Here is a 23,509-nt window from a genome sequence, read left to right on the forward strand (position 1 = left end):
TAGAGCATCCTGGAAGCCTTCCCCCCACAAGCAGTTTTAGGAGCTCGTGTTGTCCCCACAGCAGCCAGCGAGAGCTCAGGCTGCAAGAGGGACAGGTCTTAATCATTTTGTCTTCTCTAAAAACTGGCACCTCCTCACATCACCCTGAGTAAGATACTAGAGCCACCGAGAGGTGCCACTTTTTAAGGTCTGGCAAAATAGGCTGGCTGCTACAAGGGAGAAGATGGGGTGTATAAAGAGTTGGTGGTTATGGATAGAGGAGAGGGAGAGCTAGTTTTCCTTGGCTGTCCCCTCTGGTCTTAGGATCACAGGGTCATAAGATAATTCAGGTTAGAAAGGACTTCAGAAGGTCACTAGTGCAACCTTCAGCTCCAAGTGGAGTCAGCTCTGAGATCAGACTGTGCTGCTCAGGACTTTATCCGGTCTCGTCTTGAAGACTTTCAAGGATGGAGACTGCACAGCCTCACTGGGCAGTTTGTTCCACTGCTTGATTGCCTTCATGGTCAAAAAACTTTTCCTTATATGCAGCTTGAACTTCTCTTGTTTCAGCTTATGGCAGTTGTCTCTCATCCTCCCACCATACACCGCTGTGAGAAGCCAGGCTCCATCTTCTTGGTAAGCTTTCCATAGGTATTGGAAGCTGCTGCCTGGTTCCCTCAAAGCCACCTCTTCTCCAGGCTGAACAAGCCCCATCCCTTACAGGATGTGGGCTCCAGCCCCAAACCAGCGGGATTGGCCACTGCTGAACCCGCTGCAGTTGATCTTTCCTGTGTTGGGAGCCCCAAAACCAGACACAGGGTCTCCTCTTCCCCTACATCACTTGTCTCCCTAGAGCAGGAGCACCACAGCCATGAGAGACCACACCACCTCACCTGCTTCTTTGTTTCTTCATTTCCTTATCTACACAACTAAGACATTTTGAGATTTCCTTATCTACACAACTAAGCGGTTTTGAGCCAGTTCTGTCATCATTTTTACATACCGTTTCGCATGTGACAAACACTGAGCAAATAGCAACAAAGCAAACACGGGTACAGCCCTGGAGATGTGGTGTGGGGGGGGAGAATTACTTGGAAATGGAGATAAGAGTGTTACAGTTGAAGACTTGTCCGGAAAGCAGCAAGACTTATTTACTCGTGGCACTGCCTGGAGCTAGTGCCCCACAACCAACAAGCAAGAGTGCTGTGGAGAGATGACCTAAGAAAACAAGTGTCCCATCCTTTTCTAAACTCTACTGGGACTTTTTGCCTGCTTGAGAGCCACCTTGACCCACTGCCTCCAACTCTCCCAGCTCAGGGACAGTTCAGGGGCTGAGCTGGGCTCCTCTGGTTTCATGACGCTAATGGTTTTACCGCATAGTCACCAGGAACAGACTCAGCTAACCTGGCTGTACAACATTAGGTAATGTTTTCTCTAAAACAGAACAAAATTTAGCCCCGTTACAATGTGGGTGGGCTGAAGATGAGTACAACTGGGAACTTCCGTCATTATATTACAGCAGTACCTGAAAGTCTTGAACCGTAGATCTGGACTCCCTTGTGTTAGGCTCTAGAAGAATATAGACTGAGTAATCTCCAAGTTATAAGTCTTTAGGTCTCCATTACTGCTTGCCATCTTCCCATTTGCCCAGGAAGGCTCTGTCCATACCCTGGCCTCTTCCAGCTTTGCCATAAAAAAAACACAGCAACAGTGAGGAATTCTCCAGCTCACGGCAGCGATTGCAAATATGTTAGTTCACCCTTACCAGTGATTCATCATTGCCAAAGAAATAAAGTACCTAGCACCTGCCACCTACCCTTGAGACTCCCTTCCTACCAGATAATATTTAAGAGTAAAGAGTTCACCTCACTTGTTTTCTGACAGTGAAGAATTACACGTCTGACTACAGTTTTGCAAACCTAACTTGCAAAGTTTCAGGGGTTTCCAAGACCCCCCCTGCTGAGCCACACAGCAGGAGAGATAACATCACATTTTAGCTTCCATTCCCCTTTGAGAACCTACATTTCACCTTGCTCACACCTCTTTACAGGCCCCGTTCTCTTGTTTTCTTCTTGTGGGACAGGCAAAAATAAAGGTGTTGCTTTTTAATTATGGGTAGACCTACCTCCTGCTTGTTCTTGTTTCCTAAGAAAGGACAAAGTATTATCACTTTACTCATCTGATGGCCATGTAAATGTTTTAAGCTTATTAGGCTGCCTAACCTTGCTTTTCCATTCCATACAGGGAAAAACATTATTTAATGAGATACTGTTGAACTGACACTTGATTGACCTCCAAATTACACAAAATACAGATTTCTTAACACTTCTGTGGTGTTTCTGACCTAGCCCATCCCATTTATGAGGGAAATCATAAATCCATGCTGACTACTCACAATCATCTTCATGTCCTTTATGTGTCTGGAAATGGTTTCCAGGATTACTTGCCTTGAAGTGATGGAGCATCTCTTGGAGGGATGGAGCATCTCTTCTCAGCTGACTGGCTTGTAGTTCTGTGGGCTTTCCTTTTTGCCCTTAAATGTGAATATTAAGTGGTGGTCAAACACTGGAACAGGTTGCCCAGAGACGTTGTGTATTCTCCAGCTGTGAAGATATTCAAAACCCACCTGGATATAGACCTGGGCAACTGGCTCTAGCTGACCTTGCTTGAGCAGGGGGGTTGGACTAGATGATCTCCAGAGGTCACTTCCAACCTCAGTGATTCTGTCATTTAGCTTAAACAACCTCTTTAGTTCGTTGCAGCAGCTCTTAAATAAAGATCTTCTGAAACATTAAGTATAGATGTACTTCATCAATATTTAAGCAACTGTCTTCGTTATCACGTAAATATGATTCAGAAACACAATGATTTGTTATCACATAAACATGATTCATAAATACAATGAATTAAGCGTGGAACAATGAGCATTAAAAGCATTCAGTGTCTTCTCAGCTGTCTTTCTGGGTTTATGACAACTGTCCGGTGCATGGTTTTACGCAGCCTTTACTCCAAGGAGATTCCAGCTGAAATATGTAATAAGACCCAAGAGATACATAAAAAAGCATAAGACATCAATGCAACTGTATTTGCTAGCACATGATGTATATGCAATGGTACCTGCATACCAGCAGCTTATGAGACGTGAACTGTTCTCACAGGCATCATGATGGAGATGTGCAAGGAGCTCATCTAAGTCAGACAGGCAGAATGAGAGAAAGTACCAAGGGGCTTGCTTAAAAATTTAACAGCTAGTGTTCAACATCTGAGTGGTGAATGAAAGATGAGGAGGAGAATGGAAAAAGCCTTTCAAATAGAAGATGAGGCAGCTTATATTTGATCCAATAGACAAATAATTCAAATTCATAGCACATGCATTAAAAGTCCTTTTGTTTCCTCCTAAAATCACTTGCAAGTTCAGGCAGTGGGGCACTGGGTGGGTGAATGACCTGGGTCCCTGGGACAAAAGGAAGGGAGAGACACAGGACAGTAGTCCCTTCGCTTCCCCATGCTCTCCGTTAGCATTTTCCTACGCAATGTATATTTCATGCCATGTGGCAGCGGCAAGGCTGTATATTCTTCCCTATCCCTTTACGTTAATATTTGTGTATTAGGGTATACACTTTCCAGAGCAGGGCTGACACCTTCATAAATTCCTACTCAATGCTTAGCACAGCGCTTCCCAGAATGGACCATAGCTTGTCCATCGCAGTGCTGCTGCAATGAGTACAATCACTGGATCACGGCTTACCATAACTTCTTGTAGCGAGTGGTTGTCCAGTCCCAAAAGTAAAGCTCTTCTGTCCCGCACGCAGCATATGTAAGAGGCAACCAAGAGAGACAGATCCTTTCTGATGCGGCTGTGGACGTGCCATTGCAATGGACTGTTGCTTTTCACAGTGATGTATCTCATTTCTAAAAGGACCAATCTCTCCTCCTGCCTATCTTTGTCCAGCTAAAATGCATTCATTGATGTACATATTTATTAATGTATTCATTCACTCCTGTCTCTGTGATCTCAGCTTCCCCAAATTGCATGCCTTTTCTGTTTGTTAACCCTTTATGCACTGCCAAATGGGCCAGGAGCTCTCTAGAGCAGCCGTCTGTTTATCTGCTAGTGTACTACTTAGTACCAGGGGATTTAATCTCTTTTTTGAACCTTTTATCATAATATGAGAAAATAAAGCAATAATTTTTATACTTTTTTATCACTGCCAACAGCTTTGCGGCAAAAAAGGCTCTTTTTAATAACATGTACTTTTTTGTAGAGTGGCTCTTATGAAATATGTCCTTGTCATTTTTCTGGGACCATTCAGCAGCAGATGCCAGACAGGTTAATTATTATCATTTATTTGTGCAGGAAAGATCATAAAAAGTTATCTTCAGCGGAGTGCACACACTCCTTGTTGCCAAAAAACAGATGCTGCATGAATAGAGGCTGGAGAAGCCACCTGCTCACCTTGCTGTGAGGCTTCTGCCTTCAGGCTAGAAGAACCACTCCTAGGAGTCAGGACAAAATTTAGTCACCTTGCCCTGTTCTGCCCTTCCCCACTCTGGTACAACAGCTAAAGAGGGTGCTAATTTTGGACTATCACTGAATTTTGTGATCTGACCTTTTATTCATCAAGGGTAGGACAGCCCGTCAAGCCCACGTAAGCCACAGCAGAACAAGCTGTAAGAGAGGATGGCATCAGACAGCAAGATAAAAACTCAGAACGTAGTCCTAGCCTTCAAAGCTACTGGGCCTCCTTGTACTTTAATAAATCTTTAACCCAAAGCCAGCAGTATATTTCCACTTTGTAAACGTTAACTTTCAGGTCAAAGGGAAAATAGATGTGCATGGGTTAATCACACACTGTTTCACTTCATGCTCCTCCCGGTCAAAAAAATGACTGAACTTCAAGTTGGATTGCCCACACAGCCCAGACTTTCATTCAGTTGATCTAGTCAAGAAGAAGTGTGTGGTCTTATTTATGAGCTTGCCTTGTATTCGACATTTTTTTGACAGAAGCCCATGGTGGCATGCTGAGAAGGAACTTCCCAGTGCAATTTCAATAGGTATGGAACCAGCGTTTCTGTGCCTTGATGAGCCCAAGGGGCACAACAAGCTGTATCTCAGTGATACAATGCCAAAGCAGGAAAAAGAAAACGCATTTCTGCACTTAACAGTATTTGCAGCAGGGGTTGGCTAAGCAGCTGAACTGCCAAAGCTAGATTTCACAGTCTCTTCGCTGCCACAGATAGCTCTGATCATCTAAACCAACTTCCTTACAAACAGGCTGGGGGACATTTCCTCAAAGCTGTACTAAAGCACATCTTTCAGGTAGCTACTAATTCTACCCTGAAAAAACCCAAACAATGACAAATCTGCTTTTTTCCATTAACTGTTTCGGGCATCATCACTCTCACTGTTAGGGAACTACATCTAATTTCCAGATCCGTTTAGACTCAGGTCCTAAGAATCATGGTTTATTGCAGCTTTGCCTGCACAATTGGAAAGCCCTTACACTGCTCATATACCCATGGTTAGTGATGAAAACTTCTTAACTTCTTCATTGGATTCTCATGTACCATAAAGAGACATATTTTCCCCATTTACTGATCAGATGTTAGAATAAACCCACAGTAGCGCAAGTGGATAATACTAAGAACAATACTTTTGGCTACATGTCAGGCCCTCACTAGGTAGGAGAGCTTTGCCATTGACTGGACATTTGAAATTAATTGGGAGTGATTTTATTCTCCCCTTCTTCCACCTGACACCTACATGGTATTTTTTCCAAAAGCTGTGTCTGTCTGAGGACCTAACGTACAGTGCTGCGGCGAAGCATACCCTAAGGAAAGCTTTACCTCTAAGCAGTTTCTGGTAACTTGCCAGCCAGTGACAGGTTCATCAATAATGATAATGGCTTTTTGTCAAAGAAAACTAGTGCACTAAGCCACAGACTTGCTCAACCCTACAAAAGAAATCAAAGTAAACAGCATCCTTGTAAGGAAAGTGAGACAGGAACATGACTTCTAATGGGAAGAGCTGACTAACAAAAGAAATAGAAGGATTAAGCTCCTTTTCCTGAAAAGCAGTAGTAGTTTTTTGATCAGTAAAGTCTGTCGCCTATCAACTGAGAAATGAGGATTCAAGCCCCGACTTCACTATACCTCACTGAAAAATCTATTGACTGCAGGCTACAACACAGCAGTTCATACCTCATTTGTGATAAATGGAGCATATTGCAGCTGCCTCTGCAAATATTATCAATAATGAAAATTTGTATTAAGGTTGCACCCAAAACCTCAGTAGTGGATAGGTTTCACATGCTTAAAGCCAGTGGGACCTTCGCTAAAGATTGCTGCACAGAGCAGGCAATCCTGTTGCTACAAGAACAAAAATGTATACTCAAGAATTTAAGGCAACTGTACATACAATTTCCTACTTTTCTGCATGGAAATCAAGAGGGGCAGATTTGGGGCATTTTCCCATATTTAGGATATACTCATGCTTCTGACTATCCCCTCACTCATCAGACTGGTCATAAATAAACCAGAAAGCTCTGCTGAGCCCCTTGGGAAGAGAAGAGGCTCATTGTTTATTAGCTATACATTTCACCTGTGTGCGCCTGGGAAGTCTAACCCATGTACCTGCATGAGCCATCTTTGCTGACCCCTCTGGTACACAGCATCTGGGCATACATTTCTGCCTGGGAAGTAAAACCGAGAGATTGAGTAGCTCCAGTTTAAAGGAATGGAGTGTGAGTGCTTTGATGTGAAACATGTGTGCCTGTGACAGACACAAGAGAAACAGACAGAAGGAGAAGGAGAGATGTAGGAAAACAGAGAGACAGAGACAGGCAGAGAGGCAAACAGAGAGACAAAGAGAGAAATCAAGTGGTACAGCAAGAGAGACAAAGCACAGCAGAGAGAAACAGAGAGGAAAACAGCAAGAAAGGGGGAACCAGAGGGCGGAGCAGGGGGCACAAAGAGAGGGGTCTTTGTGACCCCCGGTGACACAGAGGGGTCAGACAGGTGGGACATGGGAAGTGGGGAGAGAAAGAGGGAAAGAAGTCGGGAGAAAGGCAGCTGGAGGAACAGAGAATGGGGGTATGGGTGGACAAAGGCAAGACAGAAAGATCATAGAGGGCATGGGGAAAAGAAAGAGAAAAGAAAGGTGAAACACATAGAAGGAGGAGCAACGTGTGACACAAAGAAGTTGTCTGATGTCACAGCCCCAAGCTTGGAGGTGAACCTTTTCTGGGCAGCTGAAAACAGGTGAGATGCAAACAGCAATGCAACTAACTCCGGCTGCTCGCATACTCCTGGTTCTGACAAGAAGCTAGCACTTCGTTTAAAAATAAATGTAATATCATCAACATACACAACTCCATTACACAGCACCTTGTCCTAAAAAGGAAAAACTATGCCTAATTGTGGTTACCTGCTGAGATCTAAACAAATAAGATGCCTAATCTGGACTGGAGACCTATTTGTATTAAAATAGCTAAGATAACGTAGTGTCATAGAATCCAACAATGCAGGTGTAAGATAACCACTACACTCAAGCCTGTGATACAAAAACCAAAAAGGGTTTGGCTGGACAATGAATATTTGGGGGAAAGATCAATACAGCTTTCTTTTAAGTGACAATTTAAAACTGATCTTTAAGCATTTTAAGATAGAAGTAAAGCAGAAGCATGGAAGGGATGGGGCAGTGAGTAAGGGTAAAGTCAATGAAAAGAATAACTGGTATAGTCATTCCACATTGCCTCCTGGATCCTGACATTCGATATACACCACAGCAGGTGTGAGATATCCTTGCTCTACACACAACAATATGGGTATAACCAAAGTACAGTGCTAAACTGGTGGCCATTGTGTATGGAGCCATTACCTCCGATTAAAATAAAGAGAAAGATGCACCTAATCCCACACTACACCAAGACAGCAGGCTAATGGTGCCTGCAACAACTTCTGCCAATTCCCATGGTTTGTCCAATGTATAATTATCAGTCCATTCTGCCTCTGCATTACATTTAGGAAAACAGAAGCTACCACTCCAAACAAAAATCATATGGAGCTATTTCAAGGGAGCTGCAGTGTGTGTCAGTCATGTAAATGTAAAAACCACAAAACGGGGATAGTGCAATTATCCAAAACCCAAGCATGGGAAACCCATGAAATTTCAGGATTATATTTAAACATAACTAGAGTATGCTAATATCCTTAACTTGGCCCTGAAGAAATGCGAGAAGAAAAGTGGGTAAAAATACATATTAAAAAGCCACACAGGTGTTTTACAAAGCAATCTATTCTAATCTGAGACCACAAATGCTAAAACACTGCAATCATGGTGAGATGGGTCTGCAATCACTTTTCAGGGCTATTGATGGAGACAGCACAGAAACTTAGCTTTTACCTTTTAGAATAACCAAATGACAGCTATCTAAAGGATTTCAGTGCATTAACACTAACAACTGAAGTTAAATGATTTGTTTATGACAGGACAAAGTTAAGGGTGGTGATATCAGAATAAATATTGTGACAACAGAAACAGCTTGGAACAACTCAGGTCCTCGTTTTCTTCAAGTTAAACATCTAGACTAAAATAAAAAAGGGTGAACTCTTTAATTCCTGATGTACTGAAGACACTACAATTTGATAAACAGATACATCAGAACCATGCCTCCACGGAAGCCTCCTTCATTTTGCAGATAGGACAGCAAGACTGACCATGAAGTCACTTGTAGACCAACACAGGTCAGTTCAAGAGTGGATGGAGATATCCTGGGAGGAATTTTGTGGCTCACAGCTGGATGAATGAGCCCAGGCAGACTTAGCTGAGCCTGGAGCAGGAGCCACAGCCTCAACCACACTTCCCTCTCAATCTGCTAACCTTCTAACACTTGCCCACAGGCTCTACTTTTCCTTAGTACCATTCCCTTTATCTTCTCTCCCTCCTACCACAACAGTATCTCTTTCTAATTCGCTCCTGAATCCTGATTGTCATAACCTTCAGTCCCACCGATGCACAGGACTTAGGCATTCTCTCCTCCTTCCTGGAGCAAGAACTGACCTTCACAAGATTTCTCATACAAAGACTTTGTTTCTTTCTTGTGGAGCCTGAGAAGTGAAACACACAAATACAGGTAAGCTGCAATCAGGCCTTAGGCCACCTTACAGCATGCTGAGTAATGTTCCTTTTTTGATTAATTGAAGGGGGCTGTTTTGGAAAGTTGCTTCATCCAAATCAAAGACCTGCACAACTGTTGCTTCATGCAGCATCTTAAACTAAATGGCCTCCCTTACTCTGCAATGCTACCAGTTCTCCTAAAGAAGCCATAGGGTGAAGGAAGACATAGTCCCAGCTCGCTTGTCTCCCACCCAGGTTCTGTTTAAGTCTTGCTGGTCCCTAAGGGAGCTGAGGGAGCCCAGATCTGGTTACCCTAAGACAGAACCTGATTAGTGGCAATAAGCAGTTTTCCATTTATTTCCAAGGAGCTGCTAGAGAAGAGCTGCAGGCAGATGTAATGCAGAGACTGCAGAACGCTGCTTGCTGTCAATTTCACACCAGCGTTTTACTTTCTTCTATCCCCATTTATTATTAATCTGTATTTATATCTAACTCCAGCTCTTAGTTAGCCTTTGCCAGAGGCTTAACCATTAGAGGTCACTGTGAGGAAGAAGAGGAAAGAAAAAACTGGCTTAAATCTGGCTGTTACCACTCCATATAATTCTGGGGGGGTGAGAAACCATGCAAAGCTTGGGCTATTTAGGAAGACAACAGTTTGCACAGTAGATCAGACCAGGTCAAATCTCCTTTATCTTTAGTACTAAATATGAAAAGCAAACATCCCTATCATAGAAATTCCCTTCTAATCATGCTCAGTTCCTACTTTTTACAGGGCTTTATATCCCTTTTAAATTTCTATCCATTCTAATTCAGAGGATGTTCTTGCATTTCATGTTTTCTGAATCCGCTAAGCCCTCAGGCTCAGTAAGCCCATGTCACATTTGTTCCAAATAAGCATTGTATAAAAACACTTTTTCCATCAGCTTTCAATTCACTGCCTTTTAGTTTAAGAACAAGACCACACTCAATTATGAAAAAATAAACAGGAGTACCTGATTCACTTTGTCCTCTCCAAAGTAAACAATTTTAATTTAAGCAGCAGACTTAATACCACTTGTTTTCTACTCGTGATTTTCTTTTTAAGGCTTCAAATCTTTTTTCATCTCTTGTCTATTTCTTTTATCCTTTTGAATAGGGCTGAACAGTGTGTTCCAGCTGAGACAACACCATACATTTAATGAAGGCATTCTATTATTTTCCAGACCATTCCTTACACATCCTTACATTTTGCTCACTTGCTTTGTTCATTTTACTGTAAATGAGAAGCCCATTCAGTGTCATCTTTCCTTTAGAGGTAAGATGAATGTAATTCATTGCAAAGATTGTCCATAAGTTTTCCAAAATGGAGACAAAAATGTCACATATGCGTGCTGTGTATGATAAAGTTTCCCACAGCAGTGTGAGAGGCATTCAATTTATTGCACACTTTCCCCAAATGTTCCCATATATCCAGAAGGCCTGCAATCCTAAGAAACACTCTAGGCTTCAGGTAAGATTTTTGGAATTCTTCCTCAAGTCTTTTCCAGCAAAAGTAGTTTCAGCAGTCTACCTGGCTGTAATATCATTTTACTCTGCTTGATGTAAGCATTGTTGTCTTTAAGCATCCAGTCAGAATGGGAATGTCATTAGGAACTCAGAGGAGTCATCTTCCACTTTGTCAGTGTTCAATCATAATGAAGGCTCTTCAGTGTTCCTCCTCCAAACCTTTTCCTTTCAGAGAAGCCAGGAATCTAGAGACAGGAAAGATAAGTCATCATGTCAGAATCAGCATGAGCTCCCCCTCTAGCCCACATTTGAGTGCTTGTTACCAAGCCAACTGCAACAACGCCTTCCTCTTCCACACCATCTCCAGCATCAGGACTAAAATGCTTCAGCTTACTGCTAGAAGAGCACCATTAGTTAAACAAGCTGCAAAACTTGAGTATGGCTCATTTTTTTGATGCAGCTCCTTAAGGCTTTTTGGCAAGGGTTACAATGAAAGTCTTAATTTCTTGGGCAGATCCTAAACCAGTTAATTACAGATTTCAAAGTCCGTATTTCCCCCCAGATTCAAATGCATACATAATACTATAAAATAGTATTACCAAGTCCTATTAAAGATCTGTTGAGACTTTATGCCTTCTAACCTGACACGGCAGCACTTCACTGGTAGTTGAAAGTACAGTTTTATCAATTGCCGAAAGCTTTAAGAAAACCACCAGAATAGAAATGGCTGCAACAACGCAAAGGATTAGCACTCCTGCTTTTGCAGCCAATCTGTAGATACTGCTTACACTGTGACAATGAGTGCTTACAAAGAAAATCTACTTGAAACCATCAGAAGCTTCCCTGGCTTAATGGTATTTCAAACAGATTTGCAGTCCAATGCAAATCCCCCAGAAGAAAGAGATGCATTGCTTTCTAATACTGTTTAAGATGTCTGCCCTATTGGCATCATAAAACAATTTGATTATAGTCCAGAGTAACTTTTAGATATCTAACTACACACAAGCAGAAACAGCAGACCCAGTAAACACATCCTCCCAAAACAATTCCACACTCTCATAGGAAATACAGTGTATTAAAATGGAAGGTGTCAACCAAGGACTCCACACCAGGAGAACATGGGCATGTATGGATGGTATGGGACAAAAATGTAATTTACAATACAACGTGGATTGTTTAGGTTACACACTTCATTGGTAAACTGAGAAAGTTAAAGCGACTACCCAAAATAAAAGTCCACTAAAAAGCCCACAATTTAAATTTAGTTAGGGTTTTCAGGCCCAAAACTCAAACAGATATGCAAGGTACTCATTCAGGAATTGTTTTTTTCATCTCTGAAAAGCAATCATCTCTAAGGGAAAAATCAGGCAGATTTTGCACAAAGGTTCATCTCATGAAAACTGCTTTGGGAATTCAAAAAGGAAAAATGCAATCATTATAACTAAAAAGTAGCAGGACACCATAGGTAAAAAATTATCTGCTTTAGCATTTTTTATATCAAAGTCACTAATTAAGAGTTAACAATTATTTATTTATCTGAGATATGATCGAAGTCATAGCTACAAACAATTTGAAACTTATCATTCTTTTAATCCTGAAGAAGTCTATAATGGAAATACCTCAAAACACGAGTGATCGAAGACACCTATTGTAGAAAACCCACAAACACATTTGTAAGATTTACATTATGTAGATTATTTCAAATAATAATGTTAAAAGGTTATAATGAAATCTCTAGTTCCAAATTTGGATTTTGTCTCTTTAAATATGACTGTCCACTACTTAAGATTTGTTTTAAGCTTTTGAGCTGTTTTCAGTGAGGCAGATGAAAGTAGTCATCAGAAGGCTGTAATCTTTGGCATGTGGCCATAAGGAATATATAGTTAATCCCTGGCTAGCCACTAAAAATGATCAAATAAGAAAAATAAAAATCTTACATCATGCATCAAAGACAACCAGCACACATGCAGATTTCTGCATTGAGCTATTATCCCCATGACAGGGAGACTTCCTTTCACTACAATGTGGGGAGGAGGGAAGAAGGGAGGAAAAAAAGGCATCAAGCAGAACTGAAACAGGAAAAAGCAAATTTATTTTTAAAAGGCATAAAAAAATGCTCAAAGAAAGTAAGCATTTTGTAATTTGTGACTATTTTTTCCCCACTCTCCCTAAGGGGCTTTCAGCATAGCTACATCTAACGATACATTCGATTGTATTTCAGTGGTGCTATTCACGGTAATTTGCAAGCACCTCACAGATATGATAAATGGAACCTCACTACTCCCTGCATGGTAGACTAGACATGGGAAGGTGGGGGGCACAAAAAGTTGAAGTGGCCTGCCCAAACCACGAGAGTCATTTTGCTAGTTCTTCACCAACTGTACTGAAAACAGTTAATTCAGCCATTTCAGAATGAATTACAAGCTGGTATCATACTGCCATTTTCCTTGTGGCTCCACTGGTTCTATGAAAAATACCTGTACAAAACATAAAATGCTAGTTCCAGCTGTGCAAAAAAAGCCTTTTCTTTGACCTTCAGGACAGCATCTCTGGCCTAAATCTGCAACCAAGCAGCCTGAAGCTGACATATCTGGAAGAGATCATATTTGCCCATCTTACCTCACTCTTACAACTTCTACTATGTTAGCATACTTAAATTATTTCACTGCCAATCACATTACAGACAAATACTTCAGCTGACAAAAGTCAGCCATTTTTCTGTCTATCCAAAACAGCTGTGCTCCCACAGATTTAAAAACCTCAACTACCAGCACAGATTATCATTTAGGTCACGTGAAGCCCATGTTTTATAGAGGACTCTGTCAGCAGTTCACATTACACAGGGAGAAACAAAACTAAAAAGGAGGAAAAAATGACAAACCTGATTGCCATCTCTTAAGAAGTATCTCTTCTCTATGACCTGGGAAGAACAGAGAATGACCTTAGCTGGCACAGCATATGCATAACCTCAGATTCCAATCAACATTTCACATATGAGCACTGAAACTCACGGCTAACTGGGACAAGGTCTGAACCCATGTCCCCTGCTCCAGGCCTATTGCTTTAAGTGCAATGCTCTATTACACATAGAAGGAGTTGCCACCTCCAGCCATCCTTAGTAAAGCTGTGTTATCCTCAACTTCTACACACCTAATTTAGTCAGCGCTCTCTAGTAATGGAGGTGATGGTTTGGGTGTCTCCTCACTGAATCAGAGTCAGTTATTCCCACCCCTCTCTGCAGGTGCAGTGGATCTGAGCACTAGAAAAAGCTCATTCTGCAGGTGCATAACAACTCCAGTGGTTCCGAGTAGCCCCTGGGCATAGGAGATGCTTGAGAAGAGGTAGCCTGACTTGCTGTCTGAGAATGATGCACACACTGTCTGTGCTGAAGGATACCTATGGAGGCAGAACCATCAATCTAAGAATCAAAAAGTGATTTGTATCACCCTGTAAAATCTACAGCCTCCACCAAAGAAAATGCAGGCCAAATTTTCTCTAAAGCATGATCTGTTACAGGAGATGATCTGCTCCACTACGGTATCTTTGTTGAAGGTACACTTAAACCAGAGCATCTCTTCTGTCATTTTCACAACAGGCCTTGATGCTGTCTTTTGCAGGAAGGGAGAGTAATACGCCAAATTTCTTATGCCTAAAGTTTGCTTTAACAAGGATCAACAGAGCTAACCATAGTCTTGTAACTCCCCACATTACTACCTTAGTACACTGCAAACCCTCTGGCCTGCCAAAGGACTCCAAAAGCATATGCAGAGTGTCTTTGCACACTTGTGAGTTCTTTTTCATTGCTCTGTGCAGATCAAGAATCAAATCTTCCAGCAGATCAGCTATTTTCTGGAGGTTTCCAAGAGCAGACCAACCTTTGGCCTCCCCACACCTGGTTTGAACCAAGTCAAAAAGTGGAATGTGAAAGGAGCAGCTAACCGTTGTTCCATGTTCAAATCACAGACAGCATTCAATACATAGAACAATAAAACATAATTTAAATGACTTGACTTACCTTATCAAAAAACCTGCTTAGTTTGACAGCATTGGATGAACCTGCAGCCAGGTAACGAGGATTGGTGCAATCCTAGAACACACACAAGACAACAATAAACCAAGCACAAAGAAATCAATGCAAGGAAGCCATACACACAGAAATCAGCATACCCATTCCCCTGACACGCGCGCATGCAATCAGCTAGGGAAAATACAGTGTATCTGCTGATTCTTGCTCCACAGTCATTTGAGAGAAAAGGCCAACTTCTGTTCTGTGAATCAATTGGAGAATTCTAAGTACATCCCTATGCACTTCACGTCTTCCTTCTGCCACCGGCTATACAGTCAGCTAATAATTTGTACAGGCTACACATGAGATAGTGTGTGCATGTGTGTACATACAAGCATTCACACAGCATGCATATTTTTATACATGTACACATTTTCTCTCTCTCTCTAAAAATAAAGTGATCTTGATGTTTCATTCAAAGATAGTCTGTGTCAGAACTAAGAACAGGGAAGAGAAAACTTAACTCCCAACCATCAATTCTAAGCTTTGGTGACCTTATCTAACATCGCCTATACCTCCCTATAGTGAAACAAGGATGATTGATTCATCAGGCAAGGGGGGGTGGCCAATCAAAATGTGCATGACTCCAGCATTACTGAGAAAATCTCCAAAAACCCAGTTTTTGTCACAACATCTTTACTTACTAAAAATTGGGACTTGCTTCCATATAAAACAACACTGGTGACAAGGATACCAACCAAATTTATCTCTTCAGCATTGAAATCCTCAGCCAAGAAAGCTGTTCTGGTCAAAACTTCATTCCGCTTAGCTTCTGGGATCTGATCCAGCTTAGTTCCTATTACCAGCAGTGGAATCTGGTTATCAGCAAACTGTTCACGGTCATAGTCACTGATGAGGAAAACAAATACAATTCTGAATGAAGCAATGGTCATGTAAGTGGGCACAGGGGCACCATCAGTTCCCCTGTTCCTTTCAAATAATGGTCATTTATTTATTAAGGGTCACTATTTATCTAAGTTAGAATGTGCTGTATCTGTAAATTAAGGAAGGGCTTCTGCACCTAAGTCACCTCACAGGAATTGAAAGGAAAGAGGAAAGAAACCACTTGAGTTGGATTTCTTCTCAGCATAGATGAACCGCAGAAAAAATGCTAACACAAGCAGGAAAGAAATAGGAATTCCAGTACTCTACCAAGTGTATGCAGCCACCAGAGACAGATCAGGGCGCTGGCATCTCTGAACATCTAAAGTTCCTACATACATACACTTTTTAAGGAGGGATAATGAAATAAATTGCAACTGTGAAACACTACCCCTTTCCACGTCAGATCAAAGAGAGTTGCAGTAACAATTGTGTGGTGTCAAGTTGCTAATTCTTCTACATTCAAGAAAGGTAGCCACCATAAGCTGAATTCCAACAAGCTTTGATTCAGGTATGAATAACGACCAAAGACAGCCTTTATAAAATAAATAATATTGCAATTAAATGTCATCACAAATCCAAGCTCCAATCATTCTCCTCAGCTAGGATAATCACTTGTCTTTCATCTTTACCTAAACCAAGCTTTCTAGAAAGTAATTTTACAACCAACAGCAACAACTTGACCAAGCAATTGCTGGTGGCTGAGAATCCGGCCCTGATGGAAGTTAAGCTTTTGAAAATAAAAACTATCGTGAAGAACCTGTATGTGGAAAAACTGGAGAAATTTGCAGTTTATACAATGCAAACCCTCTTCTCCTTCTCCCATATTTCTACAGAAACACCTGTGTATCAGCACAGGCATATAAACAATTGATATTCTTCCCACAAAAAGCTAGCCCTTATTATTGCTTCCCTGCTCATGTGTGAGGTTTATCAATGATCTTAAAACCTCCTTGACTACATGTATAACCAGAGCACGGAGGTAGAGGAGGAAATACTTGACAAGATGTTGGAAAGCTAATTATGAACATGCTGTTTAAGCAGAGTTTTCTAAGCTCTTTTTTAGCCACATTCCTGAAATAATTCTGCCATCACCCAAAACAACAAATAATTAAGTGAACTTCCTCAGTCTTGGTGCATGGAGGGAAAGCCTTTTGGAACAGAGACATGCCATCCCATGATACTTCCTGTACAAGGGCTTTGCACATGTCAGTACAGACACACAAGTCTTCAGGTATCAGGGACTGGACCCACTCTTACAGAGGCCTCAGACAAATGAAGGACACAGTAAACATCTTTTCCTTTAAAGCAATGTCTCTGCCATACAGCTTGGGAATCTACTGGCAGAATGGCCTGACTGGCAGTGTAAAACAAAAACAACAGTGATTTTCTTTGAAATCCCCCATTTTTTTCTTTCTTTCTTAAAAGTCGAGCCACATCTAATTTCATGTGGGCTTCAAGTAGTCTTAGAGACTTCCATAACAGCTTGGAATTATTGCGTCTTAACCCTGCATGTATGTTTTTCACTCACCCATTTGTCACAAGAACTCCTGTTGGAGCGACATCTCTGTTGAGTGCTTCCAAAGACCAGCGATACAAATTCTGGGACGATTTCTTGTTGGTTAAGTCATGCACTAAAATTATCCCTAAAGTGAAAGAGAAGGCAGCAAGATGCTATTTAATGATATATATTTTTTTCCTTATCTTACCAAAATGACATCTGCAGGTTCCCAGATATCTGAGAATGAAGAAAGGGATGTATAAGCGGTTCAGTTACAGTGAATGAGTAAAGCTGAAAATATCAGGATGCAACAGGTTTTTTAAAGCTGCTTATCAGGAACTAGATAAGCGCTAAGAGAAAACTCTGATGAAAGGAGGAAACGAACAGCCACCTCAAGGTTTAATCTGCAAGAGGCTTGCAGGCATTCGCTGATTCTGCTCTGTCTAGTCCTAATGATGCTGAAGCTTTGTATTACTGCAGCAGAGAATTTAGCCTTTCTCAGTTTTACCTAATTGGTAAACATAACTATCTTTTTCTCACAGCATCTAAAAAGTCTAAAGGCTATTTCTTTGTTTCAAAGAGTTTAGAGAGCACTATTGCTTTCCTACATTTTCAAGAACTAATGCTACATACTTGGGGACATATCTAAAGGGGAAACAGACTCTGATAAATTTCACAGTCCACCAAATGGTTGGTAGAAACATGAATTAATAAGATTTCATGTATTTAAGATTAAGCTTCTAGCATTTTTCATTACCATGATCCTTCAAAATGTAAATTCTGAGACAGAAAACAGCCAGCCAAATTTCCTAGCTGTGCTATTAAGACACCCACTTCTGATAGCCACAGTTCCTAACTCAATTACCAACTCCTGCTAGCAAATTTCTTCTATTTATTCACACCTTCTGCAACCTGTGGAACGTTCCCACTTCCTCCAGACTTCAGACCATCATGAATTCAAGGACACAATGGAATTATATCCCTTATCTTCATCAGGATTTGTTCTCAACACACTTCACAGCCTACAGGTGGACAAAACTTATTAATTTAATCTTTCACCTTAACTCCCAAAGGTGCCAGCCACTGTACACGCTACAAACAGACCACATTCCCACAAACATTTTCCACTACCATACACGACTGTGCACAGACTCTCCTATGAGAGTTCCCAGCATATCGCAACCATAGCCCTATCTCAAAGCATTTAATCTCAGTAACAGCATAAAAAGGCAACTTGCTGCGTGTCCACCCCCAGAGTAGGGAGAAAAAGCCTGATACAACGTAACTTGGCCTACCGCAACAGATTTCAGAGGCACTGCTGCATAATCTGTAAGAAACACTCTCCACCTCCAGACACTCTTTCTCAGTTATATTTTTGATTGGTCGGTTCCCTTATCTGCTTCACTGAAAACCTACACAGTTAGTTGCACCAGCAGAAAAAGACTGTGTCAACATCAAAAAAGAGCAGGCAGGACCAATGACTACTCAAGGAAATGTTCCTCCCCCATTAAGGTCTGCAAGCCACAGCCTTACTGCCTAGTCACTATCCCAAGACTATCACAGTCTGTGCGCCAGATGCAGGGTGCCCAAAGCAGAAGATCTGCAGTCAAACCAAAAGCGAACCATGCCTAACCTTGTCAACAGCCAGGTCTCCCTCACAGCCTGCACAGATGCTGCCACAACCAAACATTAACTGTCTTTTGATCTCAGGCTTTCAGACCACTGGAAGCCCAGGAAGCACAAGCAGTCAGGCAGAAGGAACGCATTCATTTTCTCTTCTTAAATCAGGTCAAACAGAGGCAATTTGTGAGACAAGCTCTAATGAAGGAATTAATCTAATGAAAGAAACCAGAGCCAAGGCTAACTACCAAAGTCAACAGTTTTCATATGCAAGCTGCCTAATAATACCTTTCAGGCAGTGGAGATAAATAACTCTATTTTAATAACACCATCAATTGTAGTTCAGACACATAAATTCAAGATTTCATCTCCTAATGGGCTGTTCTAGGATATTTCCAAGTCTGACCCACACTTGCTGGCATACTGCGGATTTGGTGTCAAAAAGAAATCAATTTTTTTCATATATCAAAGAGGCTTGCTTTGAGGGCACAACTCAGCTCAAACCTTATTTACAGAGGTCTGGTTAAAGATATAAGCAAGAGGTACCTACACACAGTTTTCCTCCTGGGAAAGGAGGAATAACTAACTAGTTAAATAATCACAGAGCAAAAATGTTTATTGTATGGCTTAACACATTATTGAAAGGCCCTCAATGACTGGGAACAAGAAAAGAGAATCAAACAGAACATTTGAGACATATTTTCAGAAGCAGTTGCTAATCTGGTATACATTTATTTTTAGTGAACTATCCTTGGATGCCAAAAAGTAACAACTGAAATACTGCACTGTTAAGCTTATAATCTCTTATTTGCTCTTATTACTGGTATAGGTAAACTACTAGGCCTTTAAGTCGGTATCTCAGCAGAAGGCATAACACACTTTCTATATACAGCAAGTTGCAAGACTCAATTCTTAAAAATAGTCTGGCAAATTAAATGAGTAGAGGCAAGATGGTTATCAGCATATTGCAATTTTATGGGAGAACAGTTCAAGTCTCCCAGGATAGGGCATAACTATCAAAGCTCATGTAAATTCAAATATTTATTTCCCTGCTGTAGGTTTTGGAACTGAACAGACAAGAAAATATATATCATATTTTTGCATGTATATCAGGTCTGGAATGGTGAAGGCAACCTTTATGTCTGCAAGTGTAGCTGGAAGAGACACCACTGCAACTTCAAAGACTCCCTGCTGTGCCAGCTGCACAAGACTGAAGTGAAAGGCTGATGAAGCCCATCTTGCACAGGTTTGCCTAAAATAGCTTTTCAGTTCAAAGCTGAATCCATAAAATTCTGCCTACAAATGGTATCAGATTTTTTCCTGTATAAATGTACTGGAATCAGAAAAGAGAACAATATAGCCCTCAGCCAGACTTAAAGGAATCCTGCCCCAGAATCAAGAGACAGCTTGTAACAGAAACAGTGATAAAACCAGATTTAGACCAAAACCAGATTTACACCAAGCAAACTTACCATTCAGCAAGTTATAAAATACCGCTCGTGTGCTTTTCACACTAGTGGCACTACCCACTGAACCTCCAACATCCCACAGTTCAATGTAGTAGGTCTTCTCTTCTGGAGTCCCTTCTTTGTAGTCATGGATCTGATGAAAAATTCACATCATACATAACCACAGCACCAGCTCACAGGAGTTAATCCACACAACACTTATACATTCAGCTGAAAGAATTACTGTACTTGGATAGAAATTTGTGAATTCTCATGTTGACACCATTTCAAATCTCTCAAGTAGAAGAGAGATGGAATGAGTCAAGAAGTGGCCACTCAATACCACAGCTCTTATATGAAATGGAGCTTGGTGAGTCGGCAGGGAGTATCCTCTCCACCTCAGTATTAACAAACCTAATGCCTCATGATGTGCTTAGAAATAGCACATTGCTAAAGCAGGTGAAAAAGTAAGGTCACGACTTCTTACAGTTGTTAAAACCCACATGGTAGTACTGCAAGAATATTAACACAGGTGACCATATCGGATTCCAACTGACCACATCTCTTTCCTCTCGAAATTCTCACTGACATCTCAACTGAATTAATCAATCAATAATTTTTGCCCCTGGATCTGCTAGGTAGTTTTGCTCCACAGTCAAACAGGACTGCCACGTTTCTTTCACCAAATTTTGGAAATATATTCCTAACCTACAGCAGCGCGTTTCAAGCGGAATGCGGCAAAGAGTGATGAAGGGAAAAAGCATTTATCACTATCCCATGAGGATTGTAGGATGGGCCAAAAAACTGCTAGATGAATATCCTCATTCCTCTGATAGTAGGTCCTGCAGTGAGCAGACAGGAGAAGCAACTGTATGGTCACGGTAAGTACCCTCAAATTAAACAAGCAACTTGTTTTTCTTCAATAAATTTGGCTGACAATTTAGCTGTGCATTAACTGTTTCTCGGGGAAGCGTGGTTTAAATTCCGTGCCTTCTGACTCAAACTGTCCACTCCATGACTTGTAACGCACCACTGGCCACTGCGGTAAGGAGAGGCGCTACAAATGACAAATATCTTGTCTGTTTTTGACAACCTTGGAAGGTCAAAACTTGCTCACACAAGCGCCTGGCTCACATTTAATACTCTTTGCTTCAAAAGTTTAAGACCTTAGCAAAACAAAACATTGAAACACACCTCCTTCTGGGCTGGTAAGTAATGAAAATGAGGAAAAAAAAAAAAAAAAAGTCAAGGCCCTTCTCTTCCCTTACACTTTAAGCAAGGGCTACCAGAGGTTGGGCACGTCACCTACTCGAACATCCACGGAGCAGCCCACTGTCCAGGACGGGTTTCCCAACACCTGGTTTTGGCACAGGAGGTGAACAAGCGAAGACTTTCCGACACCTGCAAGTGCACACAGAGCGACAACTCCTGGGAGATCGCGCAAGGGCAGGTAAAAAAGGCCCAAGAGCTGACGGGCAGAAGCACAAACTAAACGCGGATGGTCCCAGCAGTACCGGGGAACGGCCACCCGTCAGCGCCCAACGGTCGGGGGGCAAAGGTGCGAGGGAGGCAAAGAGCAAAGCCCCGAGGACCACCGGCTGACACCCGCACTCCCTGCCCCAGGGGACGCGACGGGAGGCGGGCAGGGCCCCCGGCCGGCCCGGCTCGGAGAACCGGGGCTCCCGCCGGACGGTTTCCAGTCAGGCGGCGGGCGGGGTGGGCGGGGGAGGGAGCGGAGCGGCGCGCATGCGCCGCCCGGCACCTATTGGGAGGGGGTGCGACGCCCCCCGCCCTCTCTATGCGCGCGCGTAAGGGGCGGGGGGAGGGACACTCACCGGAGTCGCCCAACACCAGCACCTTGACCCTGTCCAAAGCCGCCATCTTACTCTACCTAGCAACAACCCCGGAGACCACCTCCTTCTCCCGGCGCCGCCAATCGCAGCGCACGCTCCTTCCCGCTTCCCTCAGCCTATTGGCTGCTGGCCGGCGCTACGATCGGTTCAACTCATGTGAGGGCGGGAACGCTGGCGGGCTCTATCAGGACGCGATTGGCTCGTTTTCCTGTCGCTCACCGTTCAGTCACGAAGCGGGACGCTTGCCGGGCACGGGCGGCGGGGTGGTTCCGCGCGGGCGCGGCAGGAGGGCCGTTGGGCGAGGCGCCCTGCTGACGTCACAGGGGCGCGCGCGGCTCTGACGCGCTCTCACGGTAACCGCCGGAAGAGCCGCCCGGAGCCGGGGAGAGCTGGAAGCGGCGGCAGGTCAGTGCCGGCCCCGGGGAACGGCCGCTGTCGTCGTCGTCCCGGGCGAGGACTCCCGCGGTGCCGCTGGGGATAAGCGGCCCGGAGTCCCCTCTCCCGCTCCGCTTCCCGGGGGTCCCCGCCGCGGTGGGTTACCCGCGGCCCGAGGTTCCCCCGGCCCGGTCTCTCCGTTCCCTCAGGTGTTTTGGGTGCCGCTGAGGGGCCGAGTACGCCGCCGGGGCCCGTGGTCCCCTCACGTTGTCCCGCTGGGTCGCTGCCCTGGGCCCCTGCTTCGCCTTTGGCTCCGAACCACCGCCTGCCTCTCCTTGGGTGGTGTTTGTGGGGGTTTTCTTGTTTGATTTGGTTTTTTTTCAGGAGATACCGCTGAGCCCCTCAAGTTTCTCGTCCTACGGGAGCCTACACAGTCAGATGTTTAAAGCCCAACACATAAAAGTGGGTAGGGCATAGGAGGGGGTTTTCTGCTTCACGTGGTGTTAAAGCTTAGTCTACTATAGTCCAGGAAGTCTGTGCAATTTGTAATTTGGAGGAAGCTGCAAGATTATGGGAGTCTGAGGAGTAACTGACACTGTAACAAATTAGCTTATTTCTTTTTGCCAGGTTTGACCATTGGTTGAGCCCATACAGTGAAACCATTCAGTTTGCTGGATCAGCAACATACTTTCTTTTCGTGAGTTAGTTTTCTTCTGGCTTCAGGAGCTTGCTGGTTCCCTGAGAAGCAGATGAACGTCACATCTCATAATGGCACTGAGCTGCTAAGTGGGTCCAACTGTCAAACTTGTATCATTACAGGTGACTCAGAATGAATAAGGAAGATCAGCATTCTGAAAAGGGTGTTCAGCAGCGCACAGTTAAGGCGCATTTTCGTGAAATATAGGTGGTTTAGTATTTTTCAGTGATGAAAGGTAGTTTTTTCTCTCATCTCCTGTGCTGGCATCCACTCATGTCTGCTGGTTCAGTTGCTCATTGGACTTTTCCACTAGCTGGTTCAACTGATTAAACTGTTGAAAAACCCAGTAAAAGGGGGAGGGGAGGTATTTTTCTGCCTTTTAGTGATGTAAATTGGTGCACAGGCAGGTCTTCTGAGTGCCAGAGCTGGCATGGGAGAGGGCAGAGCCACATGCTCGGGAGAGGAGCAAATACCCTTCTGGTAGC

The 23,509-nt window shown here is 43.0% G+C and overlaps 2 protein-coding genes across 4 annotated transcripts in view; one reads left to right on the forward strand and one right to left on the reverse strand.

Moving 5' to 3' along the window:
* Positions 1-3,242: 3,242 nt before the first annotated feature.
* RABL3 (RAB, member of RAS oncogene family-like 3) lies at positions 3,243-22,035 on the reverse strand. Of its 2 annotated transcripts, XR_774325.1 has the most exons (9): positions 21,935-22,035; positions 21,409-21,500; positions 20,124-20,253; positions 17,062-17,176; positions 15,347-15,497; positions 14,598-14,669; positions 13,464-13,502; positions 10,647-10,827; positions 3,243-4,648 (listed from the first exon to the last, which is right to left on the reverse strand). XR_774325.1 is itself a non-coding variant. In XM_010567469.1 (8 exons), the coding sequence occupies exons 1-8, from the start codon at positions 21,978-21,980 to the stop codon at positions 10,762-10,764; spliced, it is 711 nt and encodes a 236-aa protein (XP_010565771.1). In that variant the 5' UTR covers positions 21,981-22,035; the 3' UTR covers positions 10,026-10,761. The 2 variants fall into 2 exon arrangements, 1 of the variants encoding a protein (XP_010565771.1); XM_010567469.1 differs by lacking the exon at positions 3,243-4,648 and having other exon boundaries at positions 10,026-10,827.
* Positions 22,036-22,247: 212 nt separating this feature from the next.
* GTF2E1 (general transcription factor IIE, polypeptide 1, alpha 56kDa) overlaps positions 22,248-23,509 on the forward strand; it is a 76,822-nt gene continuing 75,560 nt past the window's right edge. For both annotated transcript variants that reach the window (XM_010567471.1, XM_010567470.1), the window contains exon 1: positions 22,248-22,357. The gene's annotated coding sequence lies outside the window, so the exon portion shown is untranslated. The remainder of the gene's footprint in view (positions 22,358-23,509) is intronic.

The sequence above is a fragment of the Haliaeetus leucocephalus genome, unplaced genomic scaffold, assembly GCF_000737465.1.
Source record: "Haliaeetus leucocephalus isolate CR32 unplaced genomic scaffold, Haliaeetus_leucocephalus-4.0 Scaffold228, whole genome shotgun sequence".
Lineage (NCBI taxonomy): Eukaryota > Metazoa > Chordata > Aves > Accipitriformes > Accipitridae > Haliaeetus > Haliaeetus leucocephalus.

Coding starts and splice junctions, on each gene's coding strand:
- RABL3 (XM_010567469.1), bottom strand. CDS start 21,980: ATGGCGGCTTTGGACAGGGTCAAGGTGCTGGTGTTGGGCGACTCCG. Junction 21,501..21,934: donor GCTGGTGTTGGGCGACTCCG/GTGAGTGTCCCT, acceptor GTGCACTTGCAG/GTGTCGGAAAGTCTTCGCTT. Junction 10,828..13,463: donor TCTTAAGAGATGGCAATCAG/GTTTGTCATTTT, acceptor TCCTGTCTCTAG/ATTCCTGGCTTCTCTGAAAG.